Source organism: Protomyctophum parallelum (genome assembly GCF_964188405.1).
Source record: "Protomyctophum parallelum genome assembly, chromosome: 1".
Lineage (NCBI taxonomy): Eukaryota > Metazoa > Chordata > Actinopteri > Myctophiformes > Myctophidae > Protomyctophum > Protomyctophum parallelum.
In genome coordinates this window covers 95,376,603-95,396,708 of record NC_139697.1, presented here as the reverse complement: position 1 = coordinate 95,396,708, position 20,106 = coordinate 95,376,603, and the positions used below count along the sequence as shown (strand labels likewise).

Sequence of the window (20,106 nt, the reverse complement as noted above, 5' to 3'; positions counted from 1 at the left end):
TTTGCTACAGGGAAAATGTAACATTCGACAATGCAGCAGTATGCTGCTGCATTGTCTGTAAGGAAGCCAAAACAAACATACGTGTTACTCGTATGTACCTGTAGTCCCTAGTAGTACAAGATGTAACAATAAAGTACGACCTTGAACCTTGAAAGTCGTTAAACTAAGCTAGGTTATTATCATTGTAGGTGCAATCTACTGTTGTGTTTATCTTTTGCAGCCTAGGACAGTCATTGGTTGGTTGTAAGTGGCTTCCAATAAAATAAAATAAACGGCTTGCAAAATTCTGTGCAATCTCTTCTACTACCGGTAAAAGCCAAACACGGCGAAGACACTGTACCTCTGAAGGGTGTGTGGGGTATTTGTCCAAGATTAGCTGACTGCATTTTGTACAGCACGTGTAAATATTTGTGTCCTTATGTGTACCGTATCTCTTATGTGGACATTAGGGGCGGGCTGTCCCCGACTACGGATTTTTATAGTCTAATAGGATTCAACTAGGATTGTCATTAGTCGACTAGGCCTTTTCTTTTGTTGGTGTGGGGGCTGGTGAAAGTTACAGGTACAGTGTGTGTGATATTAAATGTGAGCTTAGTTTACCATAATCACAGGGATCTGTAATCATATTACTTAATCATATTCAAGGGCCACAGACACACCTCTCCTACTGCAGAGGAGAGGTGTGTCTGTGTCCAGCTCATTGATGCTCGTTAATGTGTCAAGGAAGGCAATTATGTTTCTGCAACTGTAAAATAGGTCTTCTACATGTATTCTAACTAATAAAACAACATTTCCGTGGCACTCAGCATGTCACCCTACCCTAGACATAATTTGGCCCTTGGGGAAAACTAATTGGGGAACCCTGCAACAGAGAATCATTCCGTTTGGGCTGTGGGGGGTGCTTAATGTCTGATTTAACATATAGTTGCTTGGTTTCTCCTGATAAATCATGATATATAACCTATTTAAAAAAAACATTTATTAATTAGTATAACACATTAGGCCAATCTCTAAGTTGAATCATGCAAAAACAAAATACATCGACTATCGGCTAAGAGATTGGTAGTTGACTAAGACTCATTCCGATCGATTATTGGACTATTTGACTAATGGAGGTCAGCCCTAGTGGACTTAGAGTAGAGTGATTATTAATTAATAAATGATTAAATGATTAAATGTGTGTTTTCCAGGATTTGAACCGCGTGCTGAAAGAAGAGCAGGTCGGTCTGGACGGAGCCAGGAGGAAAGACTGGCACGACTACGAAGCAATCAGGAGAGACGCCTCTCGCTCTGGTAGGTCGACCAAAACTGCGAACCGACCAATCACATCGCATGAGGGTGGGGGCTGGGGGTTAATGTAATTAATAATAATAATAATAATAATAAAACTGTATTTGTATAGCACCTTTCATGACATGAAATGCAGCTCAAAGTGCTTAATAATAATAATAATAATAAAACTTTATTTGTATAGCACCTTTCATGACATGAAATGCAGCTCAAAGCGCTTAACAGAGCAATGGAGCAAAAAATAAAATAAAAGCAAGGCATAAACAATAAAAAACAAGAGCAGTAATGCAATACAGTGAGGACATGAATAACAAAAAAAATAAAAGATCAATTCAAATAAATAGTGTAGAAGTGGGTCTTGAGCTGTGCTTTAAAAATGTCTACAGGCTGCCTGTCGAAGGTACAGTGGGAGTTTGTTCCACGCCGTCGGCCCGTAGAAGCAAAAAGCTGCTTCCCCGTATTTTTTAGTTGCCATTTTCTTTAGGCAAAGCGAGCAGGCCAGCAGTGGAAGACCTTAGGGGGCGGTTTGGGACATATTTAGGCAGGCAGTCATGTAGGTAGGAAGGGGCGAGACCATTGAGAGCTTTATAAACGAGTAAAATAATTTTAAAAACAATTCTAAAAACAACCGGAAGCCAGTGCAGTGAAGCCAAAACTGGAGTAATATTTATGTTCTCTCACCTTAGTTCTAGTTAAAACTCTGGCTTCTGCATTTTGGACAAGTTGTAATCCGTCAGTTGTTTTCTTAGGCAGTCCAGAAAAAATTGCATTGCAGTAATCAAGCCGAGAAAAAACAAAAGCGTGGATTAGCGTTTTTGCATCGTCCAATGACAAATAGGCTCTGATTCGTGCAATATTTCTAAGGTGAAAAAAGGCAATCTTGGTAACATGATTAATGTGTGAATTAAAATTAGAGTTTGGGATCCGGAACCGGAGGAATCGAAGGAACCGAATCTGTTCCATCACATTTGGAAGCGATTGTTGGTTTTATCACACTGTCAGCGCTGGTATGTGGACGTCATGTCTGCTGTACATCACAGTGTCAGCGCTGGTATGTGGACGTCATGTCTGCTGTACATCACACTGTCAGCACTGGTATGTGGACGTCATGTCTGCTGTACATCACACTGTCAGCGCTGGTATGTGGACGTCATGTCTGCTGTACATCACACTGTCAGCACTGGTATGTGGACGTCATGTCTGCTGTACATCACACTGTCAGCACTGGTATGTGGACGTCATGTCTGCTGTACATCACAGTGTCAGCGCTGGTATGTGGACGTCATGTCTGCTGTACATCACAGTGTCAGCGCTGGTCTGTGGACGTCATGTCTGCTGTACAATTACAATACCAGTGGATCTCTGGTATGTGGACGTCATGTCTGCTGTACAATTACAACACCAGTGGATCTCCAATGATCTCAAGGACCACCATAACTCAGAGACCCCTTTTCCACCGGTTGGTTCCAAATGGGAACCGGTTTCTGTTCTTTTTGGTTCTTAGTCCATGACCCAGAGCTCTGAAATTGGAACGTTAATTATGAATTGAGTGGGAAAAACTATACCTTTTTATTAGGGCTGTCAAATGATTAAAAAAATTAATCAGATTAATCACAGCTTCAAAATTAATTTAATCATGATTAATCACCATTCGAACTATGTCCAAAATATGCCATGTTTTCCTGTTTATTGTTGTGGAAATGGAAATATAAATGACAGAAAGCGGATATACATTCGTTTTTGAATGTTTTTTGTTTTCTAATGCATTTAGTATAGACATGATGTGATGTGAGCATTTGTAGGCCTAGCCTACACTTTGAGTTAAATCAACACTGGCTTTTGGCCATGTAGACTGCGGTCCCCCAGGAGGAAGTCACTAATGTTGCTCTGGAGAGGGAAGTCTGGAACACTCTGGTGGAGCTGTTGCCCCCGCGACCCGACTAGGGATAAGCGGTTGAAGATGGATGGATGGATGAATAGAGACTGGGGTCCCAGTCCAGAGATGAAAATCATAATAAAATGGCCTAGGCTACTTTCTGTCAATTTAATTTGGGGGTCCTTGAAATTAAAATAGCTGAGAAGCAATGGGTTAAACTGTAGACTATAGTTAATTGAAATTCACAAAATACAATAATGGCACATAAGCATTTTTGGAAACAGGGCTTGGTTTAGAAAAGCCTATATTTTGCGCTAAAGTAATTATTGAATAACATATAAATGTAGGTTTTAAGGCTAGAATGGCATTGTAGTGGACTGTAGTGAGAGGCGATATTGTCTCTCCTTCATTGCGGGACTGCAGGACTAGTCTGGAGATAGTTAGTCGTGAATCAGCTTCAGTCAGTGTTTTGGTTCGTACCTGGAGTTGTGCATTATCTCCGCTGTCGGCGCTGTGCACAGCAGCACAGGGGAACTGTCTTTAATATATCCATGGTCGTTTTCAGTTGCTTTCCATGTGCGACACAAAAGTACCATGTAATGTGTTTGTTTTGGTAATAGCCTACTGCAGGCGCAGCCATGCTGATTCACGTAATCGCGTAGGACAAAACGAAACCAGCCGGACAAACATTAATGGCATTTTCAAAATGTCCACAAGTTGCGACGGACCCGAGTGATTCTTGCAGCGCGCTGATAGCTAACACTAGTAGTGTGTGTGTGTGTGTGTGTGTGTGTGTGTGTGTGTGTGTGTGTGTGTGTGTGTGTGTGTGTGTGTGTGTGTGTGTGTGTGCAGTGTAGCCTAATGGGGCTTTGCTAGGCAGACAAAGTAACGCAACAGAGTTACAGAATCAAACCACTTTGCAACCAAACTACAATACACAAGCTATCTCTCTGGTGTTGTTCAATCATGACTGTGTGCTACACAGTGACAGATTTGTTATGCTCTGGACATTCCTGAGCCGCGCGCACGGGCGCATGTTAGGGGGAACACTAACATGCGTTAATTGCGTTAAATATTTTAACGCAATTAATTAACGCAATTGATTAATGCCATTAACGCGTTATTTTTGACAGCCTTACTTTTTATTCAATTGTTCATAAGATCAATAGAATTACATTAATATATGATAACCCTTCCACAGTAGTAGCTTTTTCATGTTTTCATTTTTTTTGCATATTTTCCTATTTATTGCGTCATTTGTATATGTAACCAGGTAGACCTGTTACTATGGCAACATCAGCCAGCTTACAGCAAGCTAGGGGATCCCCTGAATGAAAGCAGCCCAGCCCTTTTAAACCTGTCTGCCAATAAACCCCACCCTTAATTTGAAACAAGGAGCACCTGGCTGATGTTGCCATAGTAACAGGTCTACCTGGTTACATATATATACAAATTTGTAATTCAATAAATCAATGTCTTTGTGTAAGTAATCAACTGGGTAAGTTTCATGGTGATAACAATTTAATATAGGTATGGTTTTGCCCACTCAATTCATAATTAACGTTCCAATTCTGGAGCTCTGCCTCATGGACTAAGAAGCACAAAGAACTGAACCGGTTCCCATTGGAAACCAAACGGTGGAAAATAACTGAACCGGTTTCCATTGGAAACCAAACGGTGGAAAAGAACTGAACCGGTTCCCATTGCGAACCAACCGGTGGAAAATAACTGAACCGGTTCCCATTGTGAACCAACCGGTGGAAAATAACTGAACCGGTTCCCATTGGGAACCAACCAGTGGAAAAGAACTGAACCGGTTCCCATTGGGAACCAACCGGTGGAAAATAACTGAACCGGTTCCCATTGGGAACCAACCGGTGGAAAAGGGGTCTGAGAGTTACAGACCTCCAAGGGTCTTGGTTTAGCATGGACGGAAATAGAACCCTTGGGGCCCTGTTTTCCTCACTGCCTTACCCCTTATCCCTACACTTATTTTCCTATCTACAAATCCCTAAACTTATTTTCCTATCTACAAATCCCTAAACTTATTTTCCTATCTACAAACCCCTAAACTTATTTTCCTATCTACAAATCCCTGAACTTATTTTCCTATCTACAAATCCCTGAACTTATTTTCCTATCTACAAAGCTCACAACGTGTCGATGTAGATTGGCTAGTTGAAACACTTAAAGTGTTTTTCAAAATAGTAAAAAAAAAGGCAAAGAAGTTTTGGGATAAGGGGTATACCTGTAGGCAGTGAAGTTTTGGGATAAGGGGTATACCTGTAGGCAGTGGGATAAGGGGTATACCTGTAGGCAGTGAAGTTTTGGGATAAGGGGTATACCTGTAGGCAGTGACGGAAATATACAGGCAGAGTTATAGATGTGTGTCACACACAGCAGCCATACGCCATGCTTTCAAGTTATCTCACTTTATCATGCAAGGAGACCGCTGGTTCAAAGTGGAATATTCCACTGACAATGAGACAATGCATGCGCACGCACGCACGCACATGCACACATGCTCACACGCATTACTCTCCTGCACCAAAGTCATCAGTTTAAATGTTTGCGAAGGTCATTATATTTTGTTCCAACATAAACAAAAACACAATTAATTATAGTTTCAAACCCTGCAACACTTTGCACATCCTAATGGAGTGTAATGCAATCATACAAGTAGAAGCAGAAAGCCACTTCAGACTCCACTATTATAGTTTATAGTACACTGGGTATCTGCACATTACGTGTTATGCGGCTGCCTTATTTGCACATTTATATATAATTCTTCTCCCTTTATTGCGTTACAGCTAAGGCTTCCTAATGCTAACTTAGTTTTATATTAATGTTATTGTGATGTTGTTTCAGAGCAGTGGTTTTCAACCCTTTTCATACCAAGGCCCATTATTGATTCTGCATCTGAGCCACAGACTAAAGACTAAAGAATTTTGTTATCGTTGGATCAGATTTTGTACACAATTCCATGCTGTGTTGATGTTGGAGAGATAGGAGAGATGACAGGCAAACGTTGATCAAAATGACAATTCTTCTGCATTCTCTAATGGTGTAGACTTCTTGTGAAATAAGTACCCTCTATTGTGCTGAATATACGTTTTTCCCAATGGAAATATCCAAAAAAAACGGGGTCGTATTATAATCGGGGACTAGACTATTTGATTTGACATTCAATGTTCTTTTCCCACAAATTAGTTTTGAAAAATGGGGCTCGTCTTGTGTGTGTGTGTGTGTGTGTGTGTGTGTGTGTGTGTGTGTGTGTGTGTGTGTGTTTGTGTGTGTGTGTGTGTGTGTGTGTGTGTGTGTGTGTGTGTGTGTGTGTGTGTGTGTGTGTGTGTGTGTGTGTGTGTGTGTGTGTGTGTGCGTGCGAGAAAGAGAGGTTACTAATATGGATGTTATTGTTACCCAGATTGCTAAAAATCTGCCTTTGGTGGATATAATTGTCCTTGTGTTTGGGAGTCTGGACCATGTTCACAAACTTGTGCTCGGGGGCCCACCATCCTTGGGAGGATTGCAAAAGACAAATGCAAACAAGTTGGCTAAATACGGTTCTGTCTCAGCTATTATGGGCAGTCTGTCTATCTGGAGACGACAATGTTTAATTTAAGCAATATTACACGAGAGGGTGTTCTTTATCATCATTAATGCACACCTGCGATTCCTACATGCATTAATGACGATGAAGAACACAAATCATATCTTTTTAATGACAGATGTATAGCCACTACGACCACAAATGTCCCAAGAAACTAGCTAGCCTAGCCACCGAGTCTGCTGCGCTCTGGGAGAACAGAGCAGGTGATTTATTTGTTTTGATTAAGTGTTCCAATATCGTGGTTTAAGCACGGCTAGGAAGCTGGTTTTAAACCAATCAGATTCCTTCCTCGGAACGACCACGATCCTTAAGTGGCTTAAAAAAGTAGTGTAGTAGTATGTCATCAATGTGCTGTCTTTATTTCTGTGTGTTAAGCAGTGTTGATTTCGTTGACTAAGACAAAAAATGTTCGTCGACTACCTTTTTTCACTGACAAAAACTACATAAAAACGAAATATATACTAAACCATATACGGTAATCACTAAAACTAAGACTAAATATACTGTCAATTTTGTCAACAAATAAACACTAGACTAAAATGTTAGGAAGTGGAAAAGAGATCCAGTATAACTGAAAATAGCCGATCTACAAGTTCGTAGCTTGTAGATCGGCTATTTTCAAAAATCAGTCATTATGACTGCATCAAGGCTCGCCAAAAAAGACATTTTAGTCGACTAAATCAACTGTAGATTTAGTCGACTAAAATCTTATGATATTTAGTTGACTGGAACTAGACTAACACTAAAACATTCTGGGTGTAGATCGGCTAGTTGAAACACTTAAAGTGTTTTTCAAAATAGTAAAAAAAAGGCAAAGAGGTTTTGGGATAAGGGGTATACCTGTAGGCAGTGAAGTTTTGGGATAAGGGGTATACCTGTAGGCAGTGAGTGGGATAAGGGGTATACCTGTAGGGATAAGGGGTATACCTGTAGGCAGTGAGTGGGATAAGGGGTATACCTGTAGGGATAAGGGGTATACCTGTAGGTAAGTTTTGGGATAAGGGGTATACCTGTAGGGATAAGGGGTATACCTGTAGGGATAAGGGGTATACCTGTAGGGTTAAGGGGTATACCTGTAGGGATAAGGGGTATACCTGTAGGGATAAGGGGTATACCTGTAGGCAGTGACGAAAATATACAGGCAGAGTTATAGATGTGTGTCACACACAGCAGCCATACGCCATGCTTTCAAGTTATCTCACTTTATCATGCAAGGAGACCGCTGGTTCAAAGTGGAATATTCCACTGACAATGAGACAATGCATGTGCACGCACGCACACGTGCATGCGCGCTCACGCACGCACATGCACACATGCTCACACGCATACTCTCCTGCACCAAAGTCATCAGTTTAAATGTTTGCGAAGGTCATTATATTTTGTTCCAACATAAACAAAAACACAATTCATTATAGTTTCAAACCCTGCAACACTTTGCACAACCTAATGGAGTGTAATGAAATCATACAAGTAGAAGCAGAAAGCCACTTCAGACTCCACTATTATAGTTTATAGTACACTGGGTATCTGCACATTACGTGTTATGCGGCTGCCTTATTTGCACATTTATATATAATTATTCTCCCTTTATTGCGTTACAGCTAAGGCTTCCTAATGCTAACTTAGTTTTATATTAATGTTATTGTGATGTTGTTTCAGAGCAGTGGTTTTCAACCCTTTTCATACCAAGGCCCATTATTGATTCTGCATCTGAGCCACAGACTAAAGACTAAAGAATTTTGTTATCGTTGGATCAGATTTTGTACACAATTCCATGCTGTATTGATGTTGGAGAGATAGGAGAGATGACAGGCAAACGTTGATCAAAATGACAATTCTTCTGCATTCTCTAATGGTGTAGACTTCTTGTGAATTAAGTACCCTCTATTGTGCTGAATATACGTTTTTCCCAATGGAAATATCCTAAAAAACGGGGTCGTATTATAATCGGGGACTAGACTATTTGATTTGACATTCAATGTTCTTTTCCCACAAATTAGTTTTGAAAAATGGGGCTCGTCTTTTGTGTGTGTGTGTGTGTGTGTGTGTGTGTGTGTGTGTGTGTGTGTGTGTGTGTGTGTGTGTGTGTGTGTGTGTGTGTGTGTGTGTGTGTGTGTGTGTGTGTGTGTGTGTGTGTGTGTGTGTGTGTGTGTGTGTGTGTGCGTGTGCGTGCGTGCGTGAGGAAGATAGGTTCCTAATATGGATGTTATTGTTACCCAGATTGCTAAAAATCTGCCTTTGGTGGATATAATTGTCCTTGTGTTTGGGAGTCTGGACCATGTTCACAAACTTGTGCTCGGGGGCCCACCATCCTTGGGAGGATTGCAAAAGACAAATGCAAACAAGTTGGCTAAATACGGTTCTGTCTCAGCTATTATGGGCAGTCTGTCTATCTGGAGACGACAATGTTTAATTTAAGCAATATTACACCAGAGGGTGTTCTTTATCATCATTAATGCACACCTGCGATTCCTACATGCATTAATGACGAATGACGATAAAGAACACAAATCATATCTTTTTAATGACAGATGTATAGCCACTACGACCACAAATGTCCCAAGAAACTAGCTAGCCTAGCCACCAAGTCTGCTGCACTCTGGGAGAACAGAGCAGGTGATTTCTTTGTTTTGATTAAGTGTTCCAATATCGTGGTTTAAGCACGGCTAGGAAGCTGGTTTTAAACCAATCAGATTCCTTCCTCGAAACGACCACGATCCTTAAGTGGCTTAAAAAAAAGTCTAGTAGTGTAGTAGTATGTCATCAATATGCTGTCTTTATTTCTGTGTGTTAAGCAGTGTTGATTTCGTTGACTAATACTAAGACGAAAAATGTTCGTCGACTACCATTTTTCACTGACAAAAACGACATAAAAACTAAATATATACTAAACCATATACGGTAATCACTAAAACTAAGACTAAATATACTGTCAATTTTGTCAACAAATAAACACTAGTGTCGACTAAAATGTTGAAGTGGAAAAGAGATCCAGTATAACTGAAAATAGCCGATCTACAAGTTCGTAGCTTGTAGATCGGCTATTTTCAGCAAGTGTAAAATCAGTCATTATGACTGCATCAAGGCCCGCCAAAATACATTTTAGTCGTAGATTTAGTCGACTAAAATCTTATGATATTTAGTTGACTGAAACTAGACTAACACTAAAACATTCTGGGTGACTGAAACTAAATTAAAACCATTCAAGAGACTATATGACTAAATCTAAAATAGAAATTTGCTGCCAAAAACAACAATGGGTGCACTTGTGCAGCAGTTGTATCCGGTTGGGATCCGGTTCTTGTGCAGATCCAAATACAACATATTTAACCCATTCTGGGTGGAACCCCTTTTTGGTGTTTCAAGCATTATATTATACTTTAGCTATTGGAAAATAGCAGATACGAGCTTGTAGGTCTGTTATTTTTGAAAAATCGTGAAAATGTGGCACAAATCTGAATATATATTCTTTCAGAGTGAGCGTTTTTAACTCAAATCTTTGCTTCTGGGGGTCGGCGGCCAATTACATATATTTCTTGGGGTCCTTCACATGACAATGTTTGAGAACCACTGACATACTGTAGAAACAGGTTTTTCAGAAAAACTTTCATGTTTTAGAAGACATTTGTAGAATCGAACTCAGGTCTAAATGGGTTAATCTATGTGTGTGTGTGTGTGTGTGTGTGTGTGTAACAGGTAATGGTGAGCAGGGCAAGGCGTTTCCCCTCAGCGAGGCTGACCGGGTGGATGCAGCCTACAGGGAGAATGGATTCAACATCTACGTCAGCGACAGGATCTCCCTCAACCGCTCTGTGCCCGACATCAGGCACCCAAAGTGAGTCTCCCCGTCTGTGTGTGTGTGTGTGTGTGTGTGTGTGTGTGTGTGTGTGTGTGTGTGTGTGTGTGTGTGTGTGTGTGTGTGTGTGTGTGTGTGTGTGTGTGACCCACCCGTGGACAGAAAAAAACAAATGTTACTTTGCCACTCGATTTGCCACACGATATGCCATTCACTTTATGCATGCGCATGTACCCTATACTTCTTACTAGTAGTAGGGAGTTGCTTCGGCCCTCCCTGCTACTAGTAGCAGTGGGGCCAGGCGGGGGCGGGCGCTGTGAATTAGCCATTAAAGCACAACAACCACCACCACCTCTTTAAGTAGTGCCTCTTGACCGCCACTTCCAGACACTATTCTATTCAGAAACGTGACGTATATCCTACTATAAATGTGCCACGTCTCTGCGTGCGTGCTTGCGTACATACGTGTGTGCGTGTGTGTACGGTTGTAATGCACGTAACTCGAGAACCATTTGACCCACCGACTTCACATTCGACACACGCGTTCCACACCCCCACAGGGAGTGCAGTGCCAGGTATCGAGTCGGTCAGACCCACGGTTCTCCAGAACCACCACAAAAGGCTCTGGTCAGGCTCTGCCAGTGGGCCTAATGAGGCCAACTCCTTTCACCTGGGCCAGGCTCTGCCAGTGGGCCTAATGAGGACAACTCCTTTCACCTGGGCCAGGCTCTGCCAGTGGGCCTAATGAGGCCAACTCCTTTCACCTGGGCCAGGCTCTGCCAGTGGGCCTAATGAGGCCAACTCCTTTCACCTGGGCCAGGCTCTGCCAGTGGGCCTAATGAGGCCAACTCCTTTCACCTGGGCCAGGCTCTGCCAGTGGGCCTAATGAGGACAACTCCTTTCACCTGGGCCAGGCTCTGCCAGTGGGCCTAATGAGGCCAACTCCTTTCACCTGGGCCAGGCTCTGCCAGTGGGCCTAATGAGGACAACTCCTTTCACCTGGGCCAGGCTCTGCCAGTGGGCCTAATGAGGCCAACTCCTTTCACCTGGGCCAGGCTCTGCCAGTGGGCCGAATTGATTGCCAAGTACACTTTTCAGTTTGCAGTCTTCACACACACAGGCACATACACAGATCTCCATGTGGGACACCGACTGACAGTTAAAACGGGTGCTATGGCTATAACGTATATCATTGGGTTCCCAAGTTGCATCGTTCCCAAGTAGGCCGGTGGCCGACTGCGACGGGCATGCACAGGTCTATTTCTTTTGCATGGAGGATGCCCTCGGCACTGTGTTTGTCATAGATGCTTGTCTCAATGGGATCCGATCCACGGACAACAATGTTTGAACACCACGCTATGCAGCGTTGTCAAAGACATGCATTAGTACAGTGCATACACGGCAGGCTCAAAGCTGTTAATAATTGATGGCAACATTATTCTCTTATCTGGAGTGCCTCTCTGTCTTATCGGAGCACAGCACATAATGAACCTTCCACCTCACATTAACAGCTTTATTTAACGGCTAAGGGCAGAAAACAAGGGAAAGAGAGTCCAGTGCATGGGACACTGGCAGTGACGGATTGATTGATTGATACGTTGTAAACGAGACGCCGTCTCAATGTGATTTTACTGGTTAAATAAAGGTTAAATAAAAAATAAAAAAAGACATGTATGTTTGGCATTCAATGTGTTTAAAGTTACAGAGTGATGAGGAGGTGACAATACGTACGAATACGTGTGAATTCCAGAGTAAAGAACCTCTGACTTTAATGGAGAACTGGCTGGAGAGTGGTACGGCTGAAGGGAGGATGAATATTGTCAGATTGTCTAGTATTATAATCATGAACTTGAGAGTTGGTCTTAAAATATTCTTGATGCTATTTTGATACTTTTGTTCTTTTTACTCGAGTGCATTTTGAATACGGGACTTCTGCTTGTATCAGAGCATAGCTACACTGCACTATTCATACTTTTGCTTAAAACCCCTTTAGGGCGGGAAGTTGGGAGCCCCTTTTGGTGTTTTAAGCATTATGGTTGACTTTAGCTATTGGAAAATAGCAGATCTACAAGCTCATAGCGTGGCACAGAGTGCCGTGCTACGAGCTTGTAGATCTGCTATTTTTGAAAAAAACGTGAAAATGTGGATCAAATCTTTGAATTCTTTCAGAGTGAACGTTTTTCAACTCAAATATTTGCTTCTGGGGGGTCCCTGGAACACCATAATTTCAGATGGGGGAACGGGCTGGGTAGGGTGGTCCTTGACACGAAAAAAGGTTGAGCACCAAAAACATTTAGCTATTTTTCAATAGCTAAAGTATCAAAAGGGGTTATTAAACCATACCAGTCATGTGTCAGAGTCCGTCCTGAGGAGACCTAGTTGGTGACTGAATCCCAACGGAATACTTTCTCTCTCTCTGTAATAACGTTTTCTCTATTGATACAGATTAGTTTGGGAGCTGAGGGGGAGGTGGAAATTATAATAATAATAGTCATAATAATGTTATATATACAGCTTTTGTCCCCACACGTCTCATATTTGTCATTGACAATGCAAGGAGAAATTAGGTCATATGTCCGTCAAAGACGACGTAAATGTGTGGCAACACAAACATTAAATGCCGTTGACAGTGAAGGGAGAATTTACGTCATATGTAGACGAGCAAATTGGCGAACCAATCACATGAATTCAGTTGTTCATGAGATGATGTAGGATGATGTATAATGATAAGAGCGCCGCTCACTTCACACGGGTGTGATTTTACTTTGAAGATTTGCAAGATTTGAAAGAATGTAAAGTCCTACAGGGTTTAAAGACATGGCAAGGAAATGAAACTAAACTGTTACCTGGGGGCCAGGTACTGTAGGCAGAACTAAGAGTCAAATAAAAAAACTACACAAACACGGTCCATACATAATGAATAGAGCGCTTTCTTCAAAGGTAAGGCTTTCAGTCTGTGGTTTTTTGGTGAGTAATTGAATATGTGTTTCTATCGATCCAGATTTGTTTGGAAGCTGAGAGAGAGAGAGGTGGTGTGTAGGACTAATAGTCTAGGCCAGTCTTCTCTCCTGTGTCTCCCTATTAGGGAGACGTGTATTGGTTTGGCCGATATTGGCTGAGGACGCAGCTATATACAGTATGTTTATGTAAAGACACTGGTTCCGAGGGACAACGCCGACATATGTGGATGACGTAACCCATTGAACCCCTTGTAGTGGTGAGAGATAAGTTGTGCGCAAGCTTTGTTTTTTTACAACATCGGCATTCGCCAATTATGCAACAGATGTTTCCCCTTTTTTATATATTGTTTGTGAGGGGCGCTAGCCCCTCCTATGTCCAGCTTTGAGGGTCTGTGTAAACGCAAACATTGAAGACAAAAGTGAGGACACAAATTGTGATTGGCTGGCGTGATTGGGTGGGAGATTGTGATTGGCCAGAATGAGATGATGATCATAAGAGCTCCCCTCACTTCACACAGGTGTGAGTTTGTGAAGGGCGCTATAGCCCCTCCTATATATACAGGTCTAATGTTTGTTTTTAGTTCAATGTTTGTTTTAAAAACGCCATTAACACCCCGAGCGCCTATCAAATAGTAAACGCCCAGCGCTCAGGACGGAGATTAACAATAAAGATAATTTAATGTTTGTTTTACATCATCATTACATCACCTAGTCATATACAGGGTTCTTTTGTAATATACAATCTGCCTAAGCTCACAACAGCTCACAACAGCGTGCCGGTCTATCTGTGGTATTTGGTTTCAAGAGGGTGGATAGAGAACATAGCTTGAAAGGCGCCAAGCAATTTTCCCTGAACCTTTCATATTTTATAATAATAACCTGGGCCTTAACATTCTGTTTCAGTCGATCACTCTCTTCTTGTTGGGGTGCATACTTAGTTTAGACTAGTCATTGGTTAGACATGGGTTAAGGTTAGGTTTAGGTGTGCTGCCCCGTGGGAGGTTAGGTTTAGGGTGAGGGTTTGAGATAGGTTGTAGTTGTAGGACTAATGACTGGTCTAACCAATGACTAGTCTAAACCAAAAAACTGTCTAAACCTCCTTTGAAGTCTCTCTCTCTCTCTCTCTCTCTCTCTCTCTCTCTCTCTCTCTCTCCCCCCCCCCCCCCCCCCAGACACGGATCAATCTAATCCCAAATAAAAAAAAGTGCACCACCAGGACTCGTTGTCGCTGGAAGTGAGGATTAAGAAGCTGACAGGTTGAATACCTGACGGCAAAGTCGTTTGGTACTAACTAACATGTGTCATTGACCATATATACTGACTGCTGCACTGCACTGTGGTGGACCATGACAGATGGAGATTAGTCTAATTAGGCCATTAACGCCTGGAACGCACCTGTGTCATCTTATAGCTTTTAACCACTTTAACCCTTATTGTAAACTCTAGCTGTTTGAAAAATAGCAGATCTACAGGCTCATAGCACCGAGTGCAGCTCATAGCACCGAGTGCAGCTCATAGCACCGAGTGCCGCGCTACGAGCTTTTAGATCTTGTGTTACCTTTTTCCACAATATTTTGATTTAGTCTTATAGTCTTAGTGTTTTAAATAACACGCCATTTAGTCTTAGTCCTATTTAGTCTTCTGAAAAACCTTAGTCGACTTAGTCTTTAGTCTTAGTTTTAGTCGACAAAATGAACACTGCTGGGGTGTCCCTGGAACAACATATTTTCAGATGGGGGTCAGCAGCCAATTACATACACATTTTGCATTTCTTGACATTAAATAGCTTGAGAACCACTGATATAGAAACACACACACATATATATATATATATATATATATATAGATATGTTTTTTTTTTTTGAGTGGTGCAACCACTCCTACAACCAGGAATGTCCGTGTGTATCAGTCAGTCAAGAGCACGTATGCGCATGCGTGAAATTGGAACGAGAGAAGTATGTGACATGGCTGCCACCTGCTGGACGCAAATCGAACTTCTGACTGTCTAGGTTCATTGATATCCATAATAAGGCTAATCTGACGGAGCAGAGAGAGAGAGAGAGAGGGAGAGAGAGAGGGAGAGAGAGAGGGAGAGGGAGAGGGAGAGGGAGAGGGAGAGGGGGAGAGAGAGAGAGGGGGAGAGAGCGGGAGAGAGGGGGAGAGAGAGGGGAGTTGCACCACTCGGTTCACACAGGTGTGATTTTTTTAGATTTAGTAGACATTATGGGCTGTATTTTGCGTGTCTTATTCCCCTAAAGACCTGGAGGCGTGATCAATGCTATTTGGGTATTCTGAGTCTCTGAATCACTTCCAAACAGACTCGACTCGGCTTGAGGAGCTGCTCGCATCCGCCTCTCTTTGATTAAGTGACACAGCTGTTTGGAATCAATCCTCTGCCATCCTAGTTCTGCACGGTCGACGCGCCGCATCGATCCACCTGCCCACAGTAGACTGCACGCACACGCGCACAGTCGCACACGCACTCGCACACACACTCGCACTCCCACTTGTTTGTGGTTTTGTTGTGTTCAATACATTGTCTGAATGCCTGACCCGTCAGACGGCAGGTTGAAAGTGGTCAAGTAATTCCCTGCCGATAATAATTGCATTGTCTATCCTATATATATATCGCTGCCAGAGAGACCACGGCCTCATGGGCTAAAGACTTTGGGAACCACTACTACAGTATAGAGCCATTCAGAGGTTGTGGAATAGCTGTCTGGCTATATACTGTACGCGAGACTATCCTGACAGCAGCGTTTAGTTTACAACAGTGGTTCCCAAAGTGGGGGTCCGGGGTCCTTGAGGGAGTCCCAGGGGGTCCCCATTAGCTAAATGATAGTTTGCAACCAAATGGACCCTTTATGGGTCTGTAACTCTGAGAGTGTACAGATGGAACCACATGGATGGTTCCATTTATAAATTAACATGGATTCTACGATATAAATTGGGGTCTTAGAGATAGAAATGCCATTAAATGGGGGGTCCATAGCCTGTTGCATGTCAAACTGGGGGGTCCTTGAAATTAAAATGGTTGAAAATCACTACTAGAGCTGCAAAGATCTTCTCTTATGGGGTTACTTTTGGGGGTCCTTGACATGAAAAGGTTTGGGAAGCGCTGGTGTCTGTCGCTGTGCTTCCAGCTGGTTTACACTGTGTCTGTCGCTGTGCTTCCAGCTGGTTTACACTGTGTCTGTGGTTCCTTCCAGCTGGTTTACACTGTGTCTGTCGCTGTGCTTCCAGCTGGTTTACACTGTGTCTGTGGTTCCTTCCAGCTGGTTTACACTGTGTCTGTCGCTGTGCTTCCAGCTGGTTTACACTGTGTCTGTCGCTGTGCTTCCAGCTGGTTTACACTGTGTCTGTGGTTCCTTCCAGCTGGTTTACACTGTGTCTGTGGTTCCTTCCAGCTGGTTTACACTGTGTCTGTGGTTCCTTCCAGCTGGTTTACACTGTGTCTGTGGTTCCTTCCAGCTGGTTTACACTGTGTCTGTGGTTCCTTCCAGCTGGTTTACACTGTGTCTGTGGTTCCTTCCAGCTGGTTTACACTGTGTCTGTGGTTCCTTCCAGCTGGTTTACACTGTGTCTGTGGTTCCTTCCAGCTGGTTTACACTGTGTCTGTGGTTCCTTCCAGCTGGTTTACACTGTGTCTGTGGTTCCTTCCAGCTGGTTTACACTGTGTCTGTGGTTCCTTCCAGCTGGTTTACACTGTGTCTGTGGTTCCTTCCAGCTGGTTTACACTGTGTCTGTGGTTCCTTCCAGCTGCAAACAGAAGCTGTACTCGGAGCGTCTCCCCAACAGCAGCGTCATCATCCCGTTCCACAACGAGGGCTGGTCGTCTCTGCTGAGGACGGTCCACAGCGTCCTGAACCGCTCGCCCCCCGACCTCCTCCACGAGCTCATCCTGGTGGACGACTTCAGTGATAAAGGTACGCACGCACACACACACACACACACACACACACACACACACACACACACACACACACACACACACACACACACACACACACACACACACACACATGTGTACAGACGCACAGCAGACTGGATATCTTCCGACTGTGACTGAGGCCTTTATTAAAATTATTATTTGTGTGTGTGTGTGTGTGCGTGTGCGTGCGTGCCTAGCCCGTGCTAACGCTAGCATCTTGTTATATTCATAATCATGTGCATGTTGTTTTGATTTGCGCTCGGCCGACAAGTGTAAAGTTGAGTCTTTGCTGAGACAATAGCCTGGAATGGAGAATGGGAGAATTAGTGCCTGGTGTACTTCCCTGCAGACCCCCATTTGAAAAGATATGCCAGGGACCGCCATGAGAGAACATTTTTACGGCTCTAGCAGTGATTCTGAACCTGTTTAATTTCAAGGACCCCCAGTTTAACATGCATTAGTCTACGGACCCCCATTTAATGGCATTTCTATGTCTGGGACCCCCAATGTATATTGTAAAATCAATGTTAATTTAACTCTGAGATTGTACAAATGGAACCAAATGGACCCGTCAGGTCCATTTGTTATTTTTTCTCTTCTAAAAATGGCTAAATACCACGCACACAAAAATGTAGTATTGATATACAATCAATTGTTTGCATAGCAAAACGTTTCGATACATAGTCAATGTTGCTGTTTTCATTTCGATATACTTTGATTCTTGAAATTAAAATTGATTGTTCGATGCAGTTATCGCTACACCCGGGGACATGCACACATACAGTAGATATCAACGGGGGCTTCAGCCCCTGCCCTTTTACCCGTCTGATAAAACAACCCTCTCCAGACCACCAATGCAGCATTTACTACGGTGAAAGAAATGCAAATGCCACTGCTTTCCATGCCATACCTGGAGGCAGCATTCAGGAGATTTTCTTTTCTTTTCTTTTCCTGAAGTCTCCTGAACTCATTTGTTTAGAAATCCATGCCGTACACCGCATCTCCAGTAGATAAAGCTGCTCTACAAAATAGCAGCTCTACAAGCTCTTGTGAGCTTGTAGAGCAGCTATTTTGGGCCAAAAGTGCCCTCTTAAGGGATTTCAGCCCCTGTGCCTGGTTAGTAACCAGACATGTTTGTAGGCGAAGATCTCCGCTCAGCTGCCACCGCGGGACTAATCAGCCTGTCCTGTACCCGACACCAGAGTTGAACGCTGTAGTAACTGTGTGTCAACCCATTCAGGACAGGAACCCCTTTAAGCATTATGTTATACTTATAGCTGTTGATTTTTTTTTTTTTTTTTTTTTATCGTGAAAATGTGGCACACATTTTTGAATAGGCTATATATATTCGCTCAGAGCGAACGTTTTTAACTTGTATCTTTGCTTCTCGGACAACATATTTTCAGATGTGGGCGGCGGGGGGGTGGGGGGAGTGGGGGGTGGGGATCCGTGGCCAAATACAGGTAAATCTGGGGGTCCTCAACGTGAAAAAGGTTGAGCACCACTCTGACAGGATTGGAAACAGGTTTTCCAAATCCTAAAAGATTTCTGAAAAACCAATTTATTTCTTTTTTGATTCGGCCTCAGGTCTAAATGGGTTAATGAATGATCATAATGTCCCGGATTGTGTAGTTTCAACACTGAAAATACTTGAATGCTCGAATGATTATTAATTTCCCATCGACTCTGGTCTATAGTTGTCTACAATGTTTAATTAAACACAAAAAGAACAAAGAGATGAAAGAACATCCAGCACCCATTTTATTTTATTTATCTGTACTTATTATTATTTTTTCAATTCAAAGAAGTCAGAGGAAAGTCATGGCTTGTTTTATTTATTTTTATTTTTTCCAGTCAAACTTTTTCTGTTGGTTGTTGTTGTGATCTTCATATCAAAGACCTTCTGCTCCAGATGCCTTCAGTGTGAAGAGAAAGAAAAAGCATCAACTCATGAATAACCCATTCTGACCTGAGATCAGATTCTAAAAATGTCTTCTACATCCTGACAGTTTTCTGAAAAAGCTATGATTCTATGTCAGTCGTTCAAAAATGGGATAAGGAATATAGGTTTTCATACAGGAGAAACTGAATGAATGAAGCAGTGAGTGTGTTACCTTCTACACCTGTCTGCCCCTGTTTTAGCCTCGGAAACACAGACGTTTTTATTTCCAGGAAAGAAAAAAAAAACATCTGTGTGAACTGAGTGGTGCAACTCCCCCCACCTCTCTCTCTCTCTCTCTCTCTCTCTCTCTCTCTAGCAGGCAACAGAGCAGCACTCTCTCTCTCTCTCTCTCTCTCTCTCGGTTTCTGGCGCCCCCTACTGGTACTAATAGTCATATACTGGTGCTCATTAACGTCACATGCATAGGTGAACAACACATACATACATACATACATACATACATACATAGGTGTACACATACATACGGACATTGCTGGTTGTAGGAGTGGTTGCACCACTCAAAAAACAAGTCTGGGAAAAATCCCATTCAATTGTGGCATACAGTAGCGTGAAACGGTTCTCTCTCTATCTGCTAATTACTGATGGACTGCAGCCTTATTCAATTGACACACACACACACGCGCGCGCACGCCCCACGCACACACATCTCTCTCTCTCTCTCTCTCTCTCTCTCTCTCTCT

At 42.7% G+C, this 20,106-nt stretch overlaps 1 protein-coding gene across 1 annotated transcript in view; it reads left to right on the top strand.

Moving 5' to 3' along the window:
• The window catches only part of galnt10 (UDP-N-acetyl-alpha-D-galactosamine:polypeptide N-acetylgalactosaminyltransferase 10 (GalNAc-T10)), a 138,546-nt gene that overhangs the window by 26,407 nt on the left and 92,033 nt on the right, over positions 1 to 20,106 (top strand). The window contains exons 2-4 of the mRNA XM_083767000.1: positions 1,191 to 1,293; positions 10,473 to 10,611; positions 17,292 to 17,458. Of these exons, the coding sequence (XP_083623126.1) occupies positions 1,191 to 1,293; positions 10,473 to 10,611; positions 17,292 to 17,458 (409 nt within the window). The remainder of the gene's footprint in view (positions 1 to 1,190; positions 1,294 to 10,472; positions 10,612 to 17,291; positions 17,459 to 20,106) is intronic.